This window comes from Bombina bombina, chromosome 3, assembly GCF_027579735.1.
Source record: "Bombina bombina isolate aBomBom1 chromosome 3, aBomBom1.pri, whole genome shotgun sequence".
NCBI lineage: Eukaryota > Metazoa > Chordata > Amphibia > Anura > Bombinatoridae > Bombina > Bombina bombina.
This window is the reverse complement of record NC_069501.1, coordinates 444,542,129-444,562,144: the sequence shown is the minus strand read 5'-3', so window position 1 is coordinate 444,562,144 and position 20,016 is coordinate 444,542,129. Positions and strand designations below refer to the sequence as shown.

Below are 20,016 nucleotides of genomic sequence, written 5' to 3'. Positions count from 1 at the left end.
GCAGTATAGTATATATATATATATATATATATATATATATATATATATATCCCACACATACATATACAAACCTACCCCATGACATTTCTCAAGCACAGACATATTCTATAACAGATTAAAGTTACATTAAACTAAAATGTGAAAATCCAAACGATTTGAGGTTGAATATAAGTGAATATTTCAGAGTATCTCTGAGAATAAAAGGTGTTCTTGAAATTTAAGCAGGAGATCTATTTCTACAGTTGGGTGCAGAGGGAGAGAATATTATACTGATAAGACCAGACATTCCCATTCAGAAAAAAAAAAAAAAAAAAAAACTATAGGAAAAATAGGAATAAAAGAGAATGTTCAGTGTCTGAAATGATAATCGTACAAGAGGAAGGAACATGAGAAGTACAGTACTGCAGAGATTGTGCATACTGAGAATGATGGTGTGGGAATAAAAGATGTGGAGCTGATGCACTAAACAGTAGGATTAGCAGTCTTCACATTTCGAAACAGTCTTAGAAGAGAACATAAGAACTATCGTAAGAATGATCTTCCTAGGTGCTTGAAAAATATTTTAAAAACTGAATCAGATATAAATGCTAAAAAAAAAAAAAAAATTAATTACCGATATCTGAAGATTACAGAGTTGTCCCAGTAACTTTTTTTTTTTTTCTTCTACTCCATTGTAAATGAGCATGCTAAAAATCTTTTTCTCCCTCGGTTTAACTTGAGCATCATCTCACTGGTCAAATGCTACTTGGGAGCACTTGTTGGTTGCCTAAATCTAATTCATTGCAAGCAACAAAAGTCGCATTTCATGGTATCCAAAGAGATTGGCTACATATTCTACTTAAATACTGAGGTATCCCTAAAAATTCTCTCCTCTAACCCAATTACTAAATAATCCTGATTTCCCTGCGGACATTCATTATTCTCTACTACACTCAGATGTCCATGGGTTGATCCTGGTAACAACTGTTAAGTTCAAGTCTAGTACCTCTATGGAACACATATAAATAGAATTCTTACATTCTTGGTTTACAAATCACCAAGCTAGACTCTAGCACATAGAGGCAAGAAAATTTATCAGACCCTTAACCAAATTTGAAACACTGTGTTCTTTGAGCAATGCCAATAGAGGATTGATTTCCCTTTTATATTTGATGCTCCAAAATGCGGCTCTTCCAAACATTTTTCCCAAATTAAAGGGTGCAATAGAGATTTTCCAGATTTAATAAACTCTGGACAATGGATCCTCACAGATTTATGGTCTGTATCTTGTTCAGATTTATGATCTGTATCTTGTTCAAATTTATAGTATGGTTTACAGTCAAGCTAGCTAAAAGCCTTGATGGATGTGGATTTTTTTAAATGGGCTCTCTTACCTTTCTGCGAATGAGACTGCATACCTGGACTATAGCAACCCCAGAAACTTTGACTATTACTTGCCATGGTCAGAAAATGGCCTGTTTTGCTCCCTATTCTCTGTGCTTCATTTGTTTTCTATGTAACTTGTTGAAAAGCTAATAAAAATGAATACAGCAGAGAGATTTATTTTTATTATAATTATATATATATATATATATATATATATATACTCTGTAAAAAACATTTTAAACACTGTATTTTAGATGGAAACAAAGATATTGTTTTAGTACCATACCCCTTTAAAGCAGGGAGAACTCCTAATGCTGGAATAGTATAGTAAAAACAGGCAGATCAGAGCAATGTGGTGGGTGCAAGCTCTACTATTAGCAGGCAGGCAGTAAAGGCTCCGATTTGTCATACCACTGGATGAAAATAAATTAATAATAAATAAACACACTGTATGTATGTGTATATATGTGTATATATATATATATATATATATATATATATATATATATATATATATATATATATACATATATATATATATATACATATATACACACACATACATACATACACATATATATTTTTACACACACACACACACACATATATACACACACACATACATTATATATATTTTTTTTTTACACACACACACACACACACACACACATATATACACACACACATACAAAAAAAAAATTTTTAATACCAGCCCAAGAACATATTAGCTCTGTGGGTTGAACCATGCACATTATAAACAAACTATTCCATTTTTTTCCCAAATGCGTTACTATTTTTTGTGAAGCAATATTTTAAAATAACAGTAAACACATTCTGACATTGAAATAGAAAATTTTAATATGCAGGAAAAAAATTGCAATATACGTTTGTTATTTATTTTATCCCCAATAACTGTCTCTGTAAAAAATGTGTTGTCAAATTCTCACAAGAACCAGAGATGCAGTCTCCAGATCTCACAGGCTCAACACTGATAGGGTCATTGTTTGCTTAGTCTAACAGCTAATGTATATATGACTATATGGCAACAGCAAAGGAGATTAGATTAGGCCCTAGGGAAAACTAGGTTTCAACATGGCAGCTCACACTGTCTAATGGAGACTAAACCTTTCCACTTATTTCTTCAATATTAAAAAAAAAAAAAAAAAAAAAAAAAAAAACACTGAAAGGGCCATTATATCTATCCTTATTTGTTAGAGTATGCAATATTAGCACCACGACCCTAAAAGTCTGTGTGTTAAACACATAGTTTAAGTACCACTTGGGAGTCATAAATAACTGCTCATACCAAGCAAATGTGACCGGTGAGTCAATCAGAAGTGGCAGTTCCACAATACATCTACATATTATACTCAGGATAATCGTTGCTTTGAGCACAGCTTTATATCTAGCACATATATTTAGTGTTTAATGTAATTTTAGGTATTACTATATATAGAGTTATAATAACGTCAAGCTCTAGCTCATGATAGATCACGGCAATAAGCAGTTTTCATGGCTGGAATCTCTACTCCCCATTCGGAGATCATAACCTACAATGTTCTAAAAGTCATTACAGGATTTGTTTATGAAGAAGTTATTGGAATGTAGTGCTGAAGAAGAGGCGTGTCAAAAGAATTCACGGAATTGTCCACTTAACCTAGATGAGTAAATTATTCAACAACATTATGAATAAATGCACAATCAATTATATACTTCCACTAAAAAAAGCTGAGCTGCAGAAACCAGTAAGAACATAGGGAGTAATGCCAAAAAACATACAGAGGGAACCTGAGAGATGGTTTTCAAGATAAACTCTGTTTCATATGTTTTAAAGGAAATTATGTTTGAAAAAGAGACCTAAGAACTACTGTAATATATATATATATATATATATATATATATATATATAAAAAATCTATTATATATCTTGTAATTTCAGCAGTATAATCAAAATTCCAAAACAAACTAATCCTATGAAGCACATCCTATGAGGCTGAAGTAAACATGCAAGAGATTTCTTAAAAACAATAAGCTTATTTAACTCTTAGTATGACTATTTTATACCAAAATAATGGTACAAGATAAATGCAAAATATTGGTTAAACAAGTCAAGGGAGACGGTTTAGCATGTTCTTTCTGATGCCAAAACATTTTGTTAGATACACACATACCTTTATATGGGGACGAGAAAAAAAAAAAAAAAAAAAAAAAACAGCTTGCCGATTTGTTTGCTGTATATAATTTGCATCTGCAACATTCTAAAACAAAATGGCTAAACAAAATAGACACACCATAAGCATAGAATCAGGTGTCTGAAAAAGCCGACAATCTAAATGAAAAAGATTTAAAAAAGGCAAATAGACATCCTGTTCATTTAAAAACCATTGCATACACATTGAAGTCATTTTTACATTAAAGCAATATTAAAAGGTATAAGTAATTATCCTATTTTTATGGTTGTTTTAACCCACAATGAAGATGGTGAACAAGACAAACAGCCAGATGTACTCACCAGGTTTAACGGTTTTCAGACGTATAGGTTCCCTGAAGTGCCTAATCACAGCAAGTGTGTCTCTGTGTGTGAGTCCACTAACTGGTGTTCCATTTACTTCCAACAGCACATCCCCTTGGCTAGGCACTTTGCCTGCGATGTAGCTGGAAGCGTCCTCTCTTAGGCGACCCAAATAAGGGAACTCCCCATGTTCTGCACCTCCACGAATCTCCAGAAGGGAACTGGGGTCTCCACCAACCCCAGAGAGACCACATTCTTGGACTTTACTCAACCAATGCTTTTTCTTCTTTAGAGTCTTGGACATGGTGCTTCATACGAAAAAGTGGGCAAAATGCCCTTCACAATGCAAAAAAGTGTGTGTAGTATGGAGGAAAATGTAGTTAGTGTGCAATTTAATACAGTCTATAGAACCACAGATAAGAAAAGCTTCCTTACAGGATCTACCAATTACTAAAAGAAGGAAAATTACACTAACTAGTAATATAAGTATGTATATCAATGATTCTGGCAATACTTTATGTTTGTAAAATCTAGACTAAAAATATAAAAGAAGAAAACAGGTATAATAGCCAACCCTGTTATTAATAACTAGAATTTTTGACAACTATCATGACAACCGCATGCAACCAGACATAAAATAACTAACAGAATATACCCTAGACAGACAAGTGTCACAACAGCTGTATAAATTCTGCAGTAAAAGAGAACAAGCTAATAATTTAGATCTCTGATTCAGACACAGGGAGAAAAAAAAAAATCACCAGCAAATTTGTAGCACACACAAATTCACAAGAAAAAGTAAAGTTAGCTTTCAGGGGGTCTAGTCTGTAAAATGAGAATTAAGGGTGGTCTCCACAAGGGAAAACGTAGACTGGATCCAAGGCTAAATGCAGATAAAAATCAATGCTTCTCACTCTCTATGGAGAATAGGTTTTTGCCTGTTGTCAAAAGAAAAATAATACTATGGTTGAAGGAGGTGATAAAGATATAAAATAAAACTTTAAAAAATTAAGGCAACATTAGGGATAGAAAAATAACCAATAAAAGAATATCCTTGGCAGCAGGAAATAGCAATAATGTCACAGATGCTTAAACCCAACAACAAATGTATTTAATAAAGATCTGAAACTCTGTTGCCATTCATAAATTCACAAAACCAATCATATATTTTATCTGCAAAGATAAGTGTTAAAATTCTGTCCTGTCTAGTTTTAATTCAAAAACTGCAAGAGAAAGAAATAAAAAACTTGATTACCCTATTCTAAATATGAATTCATTTGACAACAAAATACTTTTTAAAAGCCTATAAACTATTTGAGGGTATATTACTAAACTGCAAACATCAATATTATTGTCATAATCACGATCCACAGGAAACATCAAACAAGTCCAAGGGATATGTGTCACTATTTTCAAAATATCCAATTAGAAAAGGATATGTTATTTATTACAATGTGATGGTGCAATGTAGCACAAATAAAATCTTAATATCCTTTCAGATGTCCTACTCACATTTAAAAGGTTTTGAAGCCCAACTAATTTTAAAATTACTTATATATACACTAACAAATAGGAAACGAACACATCTTCCCAACCAGTGTTTCATGGAACCTTTTAGGGTTATCACTGAATATAGGCATAAGGATATATTTCTTTTTCTTCTCAGCTGTCAGTGGTATTTGGAAGTTTTGAGTTTGAAGTTAGCCTGGGATGAGGCTGGGAGAGGGGTGTGTGCCCGGGAGCAGCCTGTCACTGGAGGGATCCGTACACATGGGTAGAATTCCAGGGGGTAGGATGAGGAGTGGGGGTGCTGCGGAGGCTATTCCGAGAACTGGCTTTGCTAAAGGTTGCAGGTCGCGCTTTACCACCGGGTGCACGAAGCCGTGTTCCACTGTGTCCTATCGCCGGATGAACACTCGACGGCGACTGACAAGACACTGCTAACTAGAAAGGGTGCGCTACGCAGCACTGCTCATATCCACGCCCACAGATGCCTTATCCAAGCCCAGCATACATCCATACCACGCCCCTTTTCTTATATCTACCTGCACAACTTCTCAATCGACCACGCCTTCATCACGTTGATAACGCCTACATTCTTTTGTAATACACGCCCACCGGCGCCGCATATGGTCACGCCTACTCCATGGTCATCCTGTGACGTACAAAGTTTTTATTAGAGATCAAAATCGACGGCCAGGGAATTGAGTAAGAAGTCAGGTAGGCGTGTTCACGTTGGGCTTTTAGTTAACGCTCATTGGTCAATTAATAAACATCGCCTCTGTGTAGTAGCCAATCACTTGTTCACGTGCAATTCTGACGCTAAAGGCAGAGAGGTTCTATGTGTGAGTTTCTACCATCCCTTCCCAATCTCATGAGTAAAGTTGTGTGTGGAAGAAGTTGTGGTTGATTGGGAGATTTGCATTCAAATATATTATGAAATAACTAAAAAAAAAGAAGCTAAATTTACATTTTTTAAAGGAGAATTTGGAATAACTTTAAATTAAACCATCATTATATTTTTTAATTATGTTGAATGTTTATGTATGTGTTATTTAATTAATTTTAGGATGAAAACAATGCATTGCTATGTGATTATATTACTGCCAGACTTCTAAATTAGATCCTGTTTTTCAAATTCTTGTCACTTTTGCTTGAACGTGTTTGGTGAAATTTGCCAGGTTTCTTTGATCTAATTTACTAAAAAAAAACCTGAACATTTAAAGGGACAGGAAAGTAATAAGCTTTCTTTGTTTAGCTAAAACATTCTACTATAAAAATAAATAAATACAAGTAAAACATACTTCTAATGTCTAATTTGCCTTGTTTGCTTGGTATTCTTTGTTAAAGAGTAAACCTAAGTTCATATGACCTCAGGAGTGTGTCTTTATGACCATGGAAACAGTTTTTGCAACAATGTATAACTTCTAAACCGTGTTTGGACTTATCATGAATGAAGGCGAATACCCTGTAAAAACCCAGTCAAGAAGGTGTAATTACATTTCAACATCTTCAGATACCACATTACGAAGGATCGTTTTTTACAGTTTTAATAAGAAGATACCATAAATTCTTCTAATAGAATTCTGTAGATCACGTCTGTCATGAGATGCAGGACACAGCATAGAAGGTACAACACTATTTTATTGCAGAGCATAGAAGTATACAGCTTGCACAACACATCTAACTTAGTAACTGCCACATAGACAATAACGGCTATAAGCCACGCCCCCATCCGGTGACATCACCTCCCACTATCATCACATCTTCCCCTTTTTCAAAGGACAAAGCATACAACAAATAACAAGGTATACAAGAAACATACAAAATAGTTTTGTTTAGTGTACAAAAAAGAAGTTATAAGAGAATATATATAAACAACAAGAAATACGATCCTGACTTGGACATTGGGTTAGACTACCCTAGTCCATGGGATTATTCTGCCCATTCTTCTGGTCACTGCTCTAACTAGTACCAAACCTGATAGCGGGCTGGAAGTTTCACTACTCTTCCACTTGACGTCATTTTACATGATCTGTCCTCTGATACAGAAGAAGGTGATTGAGAGTCTGCTGGAGGCAAATAAGTATCCCCGCTGTGATCTAGTTAAGGGGAAGGCACCCCTCTTAAAACAGGGGATCCCATCGGCTGTGGCTCTGAGGAATCCAGTTCCAAACTCTCAGGTACTGGCTTAAGATTTCTTCTATTTCGACGTGTCACTGTCCCTCCATCAGTAAGGACTACATAAGACCTTGGTTCTGGAGAGCGTCCAATTACCGTAGCAGGCGTCTTCCATTTCTTCTCATCATCCAGTTTAACTCTGACGCTTTGGCCCAAATTCAGCTCCTGCAAGGGCCTCACAGAGTGTTTTCTGTCATAGAAGAATCGGTAACCCCTTTTTGCCTCTTCATCCCTCCTAAGGATCTCGCCCAGAGGAACAGAGCTGGTTGGCTGGAAGACACCTACAGAAGGTAAAGTGGTGCAAATCTGACGTACTAGCATCAGCTGTGCCGAGCTTAAACCCGTAGGGTGGGAGTTGCCCTATAGGCCAAGAGAGCAAGGTACGACTCAGATTGCTTCAAAATGAACTTTTTTGTTTGAACTGCCCTTTCAGCCATTCCATTGGCCTGCAGGTAATGTGGACTTGACGTAGAATGGACAAAATCATATTCACTGCAGAAAGAACTGAACTCCATGGAGGCAAACTGCATTCCGTTATCGCTCACTAACTCCATCGATATGTCCCACCGGGCGAACAAGCTCTTGAGACGAGTGATAACGGCTTGACTGGTGATCTCATTCAAGGGTGCAATCTCCAAATTCCTGAAATAGTAGTCAATCACAACTAGGTACTTCTTCCCATGCAGTTTGCACAAATCTGCAGCTATTTTCTGCCATGGGCCTGCAGGCAGCAGGGTAGAAATCAAGGGCTCCCTTCGCTGAGTAGGCCGGCTTTCCTGGCAAAAGGCACATTTTGACACGTGGCTTGCAATATGAGAACTGATCCCAGGCCACCATACCATCGTAGCTGCCCTTTTTCTGCACTTTGTAATACACAAGTGGTCATCACAAATCCTGCTTAACATCTCCTGCCGCATTCTAACAGGAATAATGTGGTCTTGGAACAGCACTAAACCATCCAGTTCCATGAGCTATGACCTCTCTGACTGGTAAGAACTTAAAAACATCCAGGCCACCCGGCTCTCGGGTCAACCTTCTTTTATGTACTTAATAACTTCTTGAAGGTCTGTATCTAAACGTGTCTCCTTTCTTATTTGCTCTAGCTTCCCTGACAAAATGGATTTGGATGCCAAAACTGAATCTACATACACTTTCACATCTGATTCCGTTTAAGATTCTTCAGCAGCAGCCAGAGGGAGCCTGGAAAGTTTATCTGCCACTTCCAGTTGTTTCCCGGCACATGCACTGCCTGAACATTGAAGCTGAGCAGCCTCATCAGAAGTCTCTGCCATCTTAGGGGTGTTTTGTTAATATCATAGGAGTTGATTAGAGGGACTAGCAGTTTATGGTCAGTCTCCAGACTAAATTTCTCTAAACTCACTAGCTAACGCTGGAAGCCCTCACAGGCCCAAACTGCAGCCAGGCACTCTTTTTCAATTTGGGCGTATTTCGATTCAGCAGCCGTCAGTGTATGGGAACAGTAGGCGATGGGCTGTAGTTTGTTCTCATTCAGCTGCAGGAGGGCAGCCCCTAGCCCATAACTGCTCGCATCAGCACTAACCACAGTCTTTTTAGAAGGGTTGTAGAACCTTAACACTAGTGCAGACCCCAGCAGGGACTTGACCTGTACAAAAGCTTCTTCCTGTGAAGGACCCCAGACTCAGACAACATCTTTCTTCAACAACTCTGTGATAGGGTTTAGTACTGTGGATAAATCTGGAAGGAACCTGCCCACATAATTCACAAGGCCCAATATTTGTCTCAGTTTGTGTACATCAGAAGGACTTTTCATCTGTTCAATAGGGTCCAGCTTAATGCCATCTCCATTGATGATATGCCCAAAGTAACATAACTCAGATTTTCTAAAATGACATTTCTCTTTATTTAATTTCATCCTGGACTCTCTAATGGTCTGCAGCACACAGCTCAATCACTGATCATGTTCCTTCAATGTAGACCCATACACTAAATTGTTGTCCATGACAACTGCCATGCCCTCGTGGTCCCTTAGGAGGGAATTTATAGCTCTTTGAAAGATTTCAGGAGCAGAGGATATCCTGAAGGAGAGTCTGCAGAAGCAAAACCGACCTACCAGTGTGATGAAGGTAGTCAGTTTGCGACACTGTGGATCTAGAGATATCTGCCAGAAGCCGCTGAAAGCATCCAGTGTAGAGAAGAACTTCGCCCCAGCCAGTTTCGGAGCTATATCTTCAAGCGTCTGCAGCACATATCTTTCTCTCTTCACCACCTCATTCAGCCTTTTCAAGTGTATGCAGATGCGTACCTTCCTATTTTTCTTCGCAACAGGCACAATGGGAGCACACCAGTCAGTTGCTTCAACAACCTCTTCAATAACTCCCATATTCTTCATACGCAGAAGTTCCTCCTCCACTTGAGGCATGAACAGGAATGTAATTCTACTTGGAATGGTAATGCTGTATGGGACTGCATCACTTTTAAGTGATATTCGGACTGGGTTGCAATTCAATAGGCCCATTTCACCAAACATGTCTTCTGAAAACTCATTCACTTTTGCGACCAGGCCCAAACCACAGGCTGCTTTTCTGCTCAATAGGTTGTTAACACACTGACCTCTAATCACATGTACCCACATGGTGAATTTCCTCTGCTTGTACTCGCAACTGGCAAGAAATTTCCCCACATAATCGATGCGGCCACCAGGACTATGAACTTTCGTTGTAAATTCCGCCAGCTGAGGCTGTCGAGACAGTTTTATGAATGCTGCAAGGGACATAACAGTGATGTCTGCTCCCGTGTCAATCTTAAAGGCAACCTTGGCTCCCATTACAATAAGGGTAACCCGCCAATCTTCGTCTGAACCAGGCTGTTCAACAATAGACCCTGCAAAGGACACTTCTTGACCCTCCTGGTCACTATCCACCTGCATCTCCTTAATGTATTCAGTTGTGCACGCCACTTTAAAATGGCCCATTCGGTTACACTTTCTACATCTTTTATCTTTAGCGGGGCATATGACATTCTGATCATGGGTACGTTTACACCGCGTGCAGCGAGCCTGCTGCTCCCATCTGCTTCTGGGTCTATCTGTTGCCCTTGGTCTACCACTCACACTGTACCTTTCACCTGCAGCTCTCCTGAACTGCTGCACTTCATCCACAATACTCTCATACCTCAGATCAGCACTTTGCTTTTTCACCAGTTCCCTCTGGTGGGCCATCCTAATAGCCCCATCTAACGTTAATTCAGTCTCCAACTGTAGCTTCAGTGAGACCTCAGCATCTGCAATTCCTATGACTATTCTGTCTCTGATTTGCTCTTCTTTAGCAACACCAAACTCACAGAATTCAGCTAGTTCATACAGGCTGTTCACAAATGACTCCACAGATTCTCCCACACGCTGAGCACGTTTGTGAAAACAAGCCCTCTCATGAATCGCATTTTGGGCACAAAGTGAGCACTGAGTTTGTTTATAACTATTTCAAAGTCAAATTATTCCCCTTCTTGGAATGTAAAGGCATTAAACACTGGTTCCACATCTTTCCCCATAGAGTATACAAGAGAATTAACTTGTACTTCACCACTCTCCTTGTCCAGCTTGGAAGCAATCCTGAAGCATTGAAACCGCTGACGCCATGTGGGCCAAGCTGCAGGCTGAGAGAAATCAAAAGGCTCAGGTGGGGTAAATTTCGACATTGTCATTACTCAGGAAACAGAAGCGTAGGCAAGTACTTTTGACACCATGTCATGAGATGCAGGACACAGCATAGAAGGTACAACACTATTTTATTGCAGAGCATAGAAGTATACAGCTTGCACAACACATCTAACTTACGCCTAGATTTAGAGTTTGGCGTTAGCCGTCAAAACCAGCGTTAGAGTCTCCTAACGCTGGTTTTGGGCTACCGCTGGTATTTAGAGTCAGTCAGGAAAGGGTCTAACGCTCACTTTGCAGCCGTGACTTTTCCATACCGCAGATCCCCCTACGCCATTTGCGTATCCTATCTTTTCAATGGGATCTTTCTAACGCTGGTATTTAGAGTCTTGGCTGAAGTGAGCGTTAGAAATCTAACGACAAGACTCCAGCCGCAGAGAAAAGCCAGGAGTTAAGAGCTTTCTGGGCTAACGCCGGTTCATAAAGCTCTTAACTACTGTGCTCTAAAGTACACTAACACCCATAAACTACCTATGTACCTCTAAACCGAGGCCCCCCCACATCGCCGCCACTCTATTAAAAATTTTTAACCCCTAATCTGCCGACCGCACACCGCCGCCACCTACGTTATCCCTATGTACCCCTAATCTACTGCCCCTAACACCGCCGACCCCTATATTATATTTATTAACCCCTAATCTGCTGCCCCCAACGTCGCCTCCACCTACCTACAATTATTAACCCCTAATATGCCGACTGGACCTCACCGCTACTCTAATAAATGTATTAACCCCTAAAGCTAAGTCTAACCATAACCCTAACACCCCCCTAAGATAAATATAATTTAAATCTAACAAAATAAATTAACTCTTATTAAATAAATTATTCCTATTTAAAGCTAAATACTTACCTGTAAAATAAATCCTAATATAGCTACAATATAAATTATAATTATATTGTAGCTATTTTAGGATTAATATTTATTTTACAGGCAACTTTGTATTTATTTTAACCAGGTACAATAGCTATTAAATATTTAATAACTATGTAATAGTTACCTAGTTAAAATAATTACAAAATTACCTGTAAAATAAATCCTAACCTAAATTACAATTAAACCTAACACTACACTATCAATAAATTAATTAAATAAAATACCTACAATTATCTACAATTAAACCTAACACTACACTATCAATAAATTAATTAAATACAATACCTACAAATAAATACAATTAAATAAACTAACTAAAGTACAAAAAATAAAAAAGAACTAAGTTACAAAAAATAAAAAAATATTTACAAACATTAGAAAAATATTACAACAATTTTAAGCTAATTACACCTACTCTAAGCCCCCTAATAAAATAACAAAGCCCCCCAAAATAAAAAAAATGCCCTACCCTATTCTAAAATACAAATAGAAAAGCTCTTTTACCTTACCAGCCCTTAAAAGGGCCTTTTGCGGGGCATGCCCCAAAGAATTCAGCTCTTTTGCCTGGAAAAAAAAACCATACAATACCCCCCCCCAACATTACAACCCACCACCCACATACCCCTAATCTAACCCAAATCCCCTTAAAGGGCCATAATACCCAAATGTTTAAACACTTGAAAGTGATGCAGCATAGCTGTAAAAAGCTGATTAGAAAATTTCACCTGAACATCTCTATGTAAAAAAGAAAGATATTTTACCTCAAAAGTTCCTCAGTAGCCACCTCCCATTGTAAAGGATTTCTAAGCAGCATATTAGTGTGTCTGTCCCGGGACAAGTGAAAGGATGAGCTTCGTGCACTCTCATATTATTTCACCAATCAGGTAAAGGAAGCTTACTATGAAATCTCATGAGAGTTAAGTCAAATCTCATGAGATCACAGTAAGAGTTCATGACCTCAGCACTGTTGATGCTGATTGGCTGCTGTTCATTTCTTCATTTTTTAATTTTTTTTACCTGCAGCTGGGAGCAGGTGAGTATAAGTTTTTACACAGAACTTACTCTGCTGAGCTGAGGAGATTGTGAGGTAAAATATCTTCCTTTTTTACATAGAGATGCTCAGGTGATATTTCCCTTTCAGCTTTTTACAGTCATACTGCATCAGTTTCAAGTGATTTAGCATATGAGTATTATGTCCCTTTAAATAAACCTAACACTAAGCCCCTGAAGATCTTCCTACCTTATCTTCACCACGCCGGGTATCACCGATCGGTCCAGGCTCAGATGTCTTGATCCAAGCCCAAGCGGGGGCTGAAGACGTCCATCCTCCGGCTGAAGTCTTGATCCAAGCGGCGGCTGAAGAAGTCCATCATCGGGCAGAAGTCTTCATCCTATCCGGGCAGAAGAGGAGATCTGGACCTGTAGACATCTTCATCCAAGCGGCATCTTCTATCTTCCGACGACGAGCGGCTCCATCTTCAAGACCTCCGGCGCGGATCCATCCTCTTCTTCCGACGTCCTAACACAGAATGAAGGTTCCTTTATGGGACGTCATCCAAGATGGCGTCCCTCGAATTCTGATTGGCTGATAGGATTCTATCAGCCAATCGGAATTAAGGTAGAAAAAATCTGAATCAGATTCAAGTTCAATCCGATTGGCTGATTGGATCAGCCAATCAGATTGAGCTCGCATTCTATTGGCTGATCGGAACAGCCAATAGAATGCAAGCTCAATCTGATTGGCTGATTGGATCAGACAATCGGATTGAACTTGAATCTGATTGGCTGATTCCATCAGCCAATCAGAATTTTCCTACCTTAATTCCGATTGGCTGATAGAATCCTATCAGCCAATCGGAATTCGAGGGACCTTCATTCTGTGTTAGGACGTCGGAAGAAGAGGATGGAGGTCTTGAAGATGGAGCTGCTCGTCGTCGGATGGAAGAAGATGCCGCTTGGATGAAGATGTCTACCGTTCCGGATCTCCTCTTCTGCCCGGATAGGATGAAGACTTCTGCCCGATGATGGACTTCTTCAGCCGCCGCTTGGATCAAGACTTCAGCCGGAGGATGGACGTCTTCAGCCCCCGCTTGGGCTTGGATCAAGACATCGGAGCCTGGACCAATTGGTGATACCCGGCGTGGTGAAGATAAGGTAGGAAGATCTTCAGGGGCTTAGTGTTAGGTTTATTTAAGGGGGGTTTGGGTTAGATTAGGGGTATGTGGGTGGTGGGTTGTAATGTTGGGAGGGGTATTGTATGTTTTTTTTCCAGGCAAAAGAGCTGAATTCTTTGGGGCATGCCCCGCAAAAGGCCCTTTTAAGGGCTGGTAAGCTAAAAGAGCTTTTCTATTTTTATTTTAGAATAGGGTAGGGCATTTTTTTATTTTGGGGGGCTTTGTTATTTTATTAGGGGGCTTAGAGTAGGTGTAATTAGCTTAAAATTGTTGTAATATTTTTCTAATGTTTGTAAATATTTTTTTATTTTTTGTAACTTAGTTCTTTTTTATTTTTTGTACTTTAGTTAGTTTATTTAATTGTATTTATTTGTAGGTATTGTATGTAATTAATTTATTGATAGTGTAGTGTTAGGTTTAATTGTAACTTAGGTTAGGATTTATTTTACAGGTAATTTTGTAATTATTTTAACTAGGTAGCTATTAAATAGTTATTAACTATTTAATAGCTATTGTACCTGGTTAAAATAAATACAAAGTTGCCTGTAAAATAAATATTAATCCTAAAAAAGCTACAATATAATTATAATTTATATTGTAGCTATATTAGGATTTATTTTACAGGTAAGTATTTAGCTTTAAATAGGAATAATTTATTTAATAAGAGTTAATTTATTTCATTAGATTTAAATTATATTTAACTTAGGGGGGTGTTAGGGTTAGGGTTAGACTTAGCTTTAGGGGTTAATACATTTATTAGAGTAGCGGCGAGGTCCGGTCGGCAGATTAGGGGTTAATAATTGTAGGTAGGTGGAGGCGACGTTGGGGGCAGCAGATTAGGGGTTAATAAATATAATATAGGGGTCGGCGGTGTTAGGGGCAGCAGATTAGGGGTACATAGGGATAATTTAGGTTGCGGCGGTGTACGGAGCGGCAGATTAGGGGTTAAAAAAATATGCAGGGGTCAGCGATAGCGGGGGCGGCAGATTAGGGGTTAATAAGTGTAAGGTTAGGGGTGTTTAGACTCGGGGTACATGTTAGGGTGTTAGGTGCAAACTTTGGAAGTGTTTCCCCATAGGAAACAATGGGGCTGTGTTAGGAGCTGAACGCTGCTTTTTTGCAGGTGTTAGATTTTTTTTCAGCTCAAACTGCCCCATTGTTTCCTATGGGGGAATCGTGCACAAGCATGTTTTTGAAGCTGGCCGTGTCCGTAAGCACCGCTGGTATTGAGACTTGCAGTGGCGGTAAATTATGCTCTATGCTCCCTTTTTGGAGCCTAACACAGCCCTTCTGTGAACTCTAAATACCAGCGGTATTTAAAAGGTGCGGGGAAAAAAAAGCCAGCGTTAGCTACGCGGGTCGTTACCGACAAAACTCTAAATCTAGCCATTAGTAACTGCGACATAGACAATAATTGGCTATAAGCCATGCCCCCATCTGGTGACGTCACCTCCCACTCTCATCGTCAATCAGACCGAGCATCACAACTGTTCATAACTTTTTGTTTTAATCTATTTGAAGAGTTATGATAATCTAGAACAGGGATAGGATATTATTTTGTTGCAAAAGACCAGACAGTAAATATTTTAGCCTTTGCTGGCTAAGAGGCAAAAATTGAGTATATTATGTAGGTAGCTCTATAATAAGATAAAATAAATGTACACAATTTGTTAGTGACAACATTCAAAATATATGACAAACAAACAATTCACTCAGAAACTTACTTTGGTTGCAACTTAATTTTCATTTCCTATTTTTGTGAAGAAATTGGGCTGTGATGAGATTCCATTTTAAATATTCTAATTCTATTTTTCTTAGTGCAACATACACTCACTGGCCACTTTATTAGGTACACCAGTTCAATTGATTGGTAATACAAATTGCTAATCAGCCAATCACATGGCAGCAACTTAATGCATTTACGCACCTAGACGTGGTGAAGACGACTTGTTGAAGTTAAAACCGAGCATCAGAATTGGGAGGAAAGTGGATTTAAGTGATTTTAAACATGGCATGATTGTTGATGCCAGACGGGCTGCTCTGATTATTTAAAAAATTGCTGATCTACTGGGATTTTCACGGACAAACATCTCTAGGATTTACAGTGAATGGTCCAAAAAAGAGAAAATATTGAGTTAGCAGAAGTGTGAGGACGAAAATGCCTTGTTGATGTCAGAGGTCAGTGGAGAATGGGCAGACTGGTTCGAGATGAAAGAAAGGCAACAGTAACTAAAATAACCACTTGTTACAACCAAGGTATGCAGAGTACCATCTCTGAACGCACAACACGTCAAACCTTGAAGCAGATGGGCTACATCAGCAGAAGAAAAGGAAAAGTAGAAGGAAACTGAGGCTACAATTCGCGCAGGCTCACCAAAATTGGAAAATAGAAGATTGAAAAAATGTTGCCTGGTCTGATGAGTCTCGATTTCAGCTGTGACATTCAGTTGGTAGGGTCAGAATTTGGCGTAAACAATATGAAAGCATGGATCCATCCTGCCTTGTAGCAACAGTTCAGGCTAGTGGTGGTGTAATGGTGTGGGGGATATTTTCTTGGCAGACTTTGGGCCCCTTAGTACAAATTGAGCATTGTTTAAACACCACAATCTACCTAAGTATTGTTGCTCACCATTTCCATCCCTTTATGACTAAAGTGTACCCATCTTCTGATGGCTACTTCCAGCAGGATAATGCACCATATCACAAAGCTTCGATAATCTCAAACTGGTTTCTTGAACATGACAATGAGTTCTCTGTACTCCAATCACCTCCACAGTCACCAGATTTCAATCTCATAGAGCAACTTTGGGAGGTGGTGGAATGGGAGATTTGCATCATGGATGTGCAGCCGACAAATCTCCAGCAACTGCGTGATGCTATCATGTCAATATGGACCAAAAAGTCTGAGGAATGTTTACAACACCTTGTTCAATCTATGCCATGAATAATTAAGGCAGTTTTGAAGGCAGAAGGCGGTACCTAATAAAGTGGCCGGTGAGTGTATATATATATATATATGTGTGTGAACGTTTTCCATTTTTAAGAATGTGATTTATTTGTTTGCTATATAACCAAATAAAAATGAATGTGTAACTCAAAGGTGTGGTACACAAAAATGCTTCAGCCTGCCAAAGTAAATACAAATATTCCCTTGCTTCATCATTAACCAAAAATAGAAAAGTAAGTTTTGACATTTTCTGAAAATTCTTTTGCTGATTCTATTTTTTGATCTTTACACACCATACAGAAAATAATGTGTTGCTATTTTCCGTGTAAAATATGTTAGGATATTACTAACTTTGTAAAATGCTGTTGTGATTAGATTTTATGTGCTTTCTCTTTCTTTATCATGATAATCTTTGTAATGTTCACCTTTGATAGTGAATGTGTTTTAGGAAAATACCATGAACCAGATCCTAGGCATTTTGAGAAAAAAAACTTTCATAGTTAAAACGTGCCCTATAGTTCTCCAAAGAAAGAAAGGGATTAGACCATATCTATCATGTTGATTTTGCGCCCTCTGTGGTCCTTGTAGATTTAAATCCTTGTATTTTTCAGGAAATCAGCAACAGGGTCTTTTAATTTCATGTAATTAACCAATCAGGATTGATTCATCTATGATTAGAGGATAAATCTTTTCCAACCAGATTTTAGTGTGAAAAAAAGGAGAGGATCCTGCTGCTAATGACCTGATGAGGTTGAAGACCTAAAAAAAAACTTTAGAAATAAGTAGAAGGTAAGTAAAATGTTTTAATTTTTTTACTATAATTAATAATTTTAATGGGACATTAGAAGAACATAAAAACTATGGCCTAGATTAAGTTGTGCGTTAGCCTTAAAAAGCAGCATTAAGAGGTCCTAACGCTGCTTTTTAACGCCCGCTGGTATTACGAGTCTTGAAGGTACAGGTGTACCGCTCACTTTTTTGCCCACACTTGGAAATACCACAAATCCACTTACGTCAATTGCGTATCCTATATTTTCAATGGGATTTGCATAGCGCCGGTATTACGAGTCTGACCAAAAGTGAGCGGTAAACCCTCTCCTCTCAAGACTGGTACCGCATTTAAAAGTCAGTAGTTAAGAGTTTTACTCTACAACGCCGTAGCATAAAACTCTTAACTAAAGTGCTAAAAAGTACACTAACACCCATAAACTACCTATTAACCCCTAAAGCGAGGCCCCCCCCACAACGCCGCCACTATAATAAATATATTAACCCCTAAACCGCCGCACTCCAGCATGGCAAACACTATTTAAATATTATTAACCCCTAATCTGCCGGCCCTAACATCGCCGCCACCTACCTACATTTATTAACCCCTAATCTGCCGCCCCCAACGTCGCCGTCACTATAATAAAGTTATTAACCCCTAAACCTAAGTCTAACCCTAACACCCCCTAACTTAAATATAATTTAAATAAATCCAAATAAAATTACTACAATTAACTAAATTATTCCTATTTAAAACTAAATACTTACCTATAAAATAAACCATAAGCTAGCTACAATATAACTAATAGTTACATTGTAGCTAGCTTAGGGTTTATTTTTATTTTACAGGCAACTTTGTATTTATTTAAACTAGGTAGAATAGTTATTAACTATTTAATAACTACCTAGTTAAAATAAAGACAAATTTACCTGTAAAATAAAACCTAACCTAAGTTACTATTACACCTAACACTACACTACAATTAAATTAATTACCTAAATTAAATACAATTAATTACAATTAAATAAAATTATCTAAAGTACAAAAAAACAAACACTAAATTACAGAAAATAATAAAGAAATTACAAGATTTTTAAACTAATTACAACTAATCTAATCCCCCTAAGAAAATATAAAAGCCCCCCCAAAATAAAAAAAGCCCTACCCTACACTAAATTACAAATAGCCCTTAAAAGGGCCTTTTGCGGGGTATTGCCCCAAAGTAATCAGCTCTTTTACCTGAAAAAAAATTACAATTCCCCCCCCCCAACATTAAAACCCACCACCCACACAACCAACCCTACTCTTGACGTCTCCCGGTAAGGTGATCTTCAAGGGGTTAGTGTTAGGTTTTTAAGGGGGTATTGGGTGGGTTTTAGAGTAGGGTTGGTTGTGTGGGTGGTGCGTTTTAATGTTTGGGGGGGGAATTGTAATTTTTTTTCAGGAAAAAAGGGCTAATTACTTTGGGGCAATGCCCCGCAAAAGGCCCTTTTAAGGGCTATTTGTAATTTAGTGTAGGGTAGGGCTTTTTATTTTGGGGGGCTTTTTTATTTTGTTAGGGGGATTTGATTAGGTGTAATTAGTTTAAAAATCTTGTAATTTCTTTATTATTTTCTGTAATTTAGTGTTTGTTTGTTTTTGTAGATAATTTTATTTAATTGTAATTAATTGTATTTAATTTAGGTAATTAATTTAATTGTAGTGTAGTGTTAGGTGTAATTGTAACTTAGGTTAGGTTTTATTTTACAGGTAAATTTGTCTTTATTTTAACTAGGTAGTTATTAAATAGTTAATAACTATTTAATAACTATTGTACCTAGTTAAAATAAATACAAAGTTGCCTGTAAACTAAAAATAAACCCCAAGCTAGCTACTATGTAACTATTAGTTATATTGTAGCTAGCTTAGGGTTTAGTTTATAGGTAAGTATTTAGTTTTAAATAGGAGTTATTTAGTTAATTGTAGTAATTTTATTTAGATTTATTTTAATTATATTTAAG

The 20,016-nt window shown here is 37.8% G+C and overlaps 1 protein-coding gene across 2 annotated transcripts in view; it reads right to left on the bottom strand.

The window, feature by feature from the left end:
* MAGI3 (membrane associated guanylate kinase, WW and PDZ domain containing 3) overlaps window positions 1–5,805 on the bottom strand; it is a 592,065-nt gene extending 586,260 nt beyond the window's left edge. For both annotated transcript variants that reach the window (XM_053706657.1, XM_053706658.1), the window contains exon 1: window positions 3,878–5,805. In XM_053706657.1, coding sequence (XP_053562632.1) covers window positions 3,878–4,181 — 304 coding nt within the window. In that variant the 5' untranslated portion in view covers window positions 4,182–5,805. The remainder of the gene's footprint in view (window positions 1–3,877) is intronic.
* Between the last annotated feature and the right edge of the window lie 14,211 nt (window positions 5,806–20,016).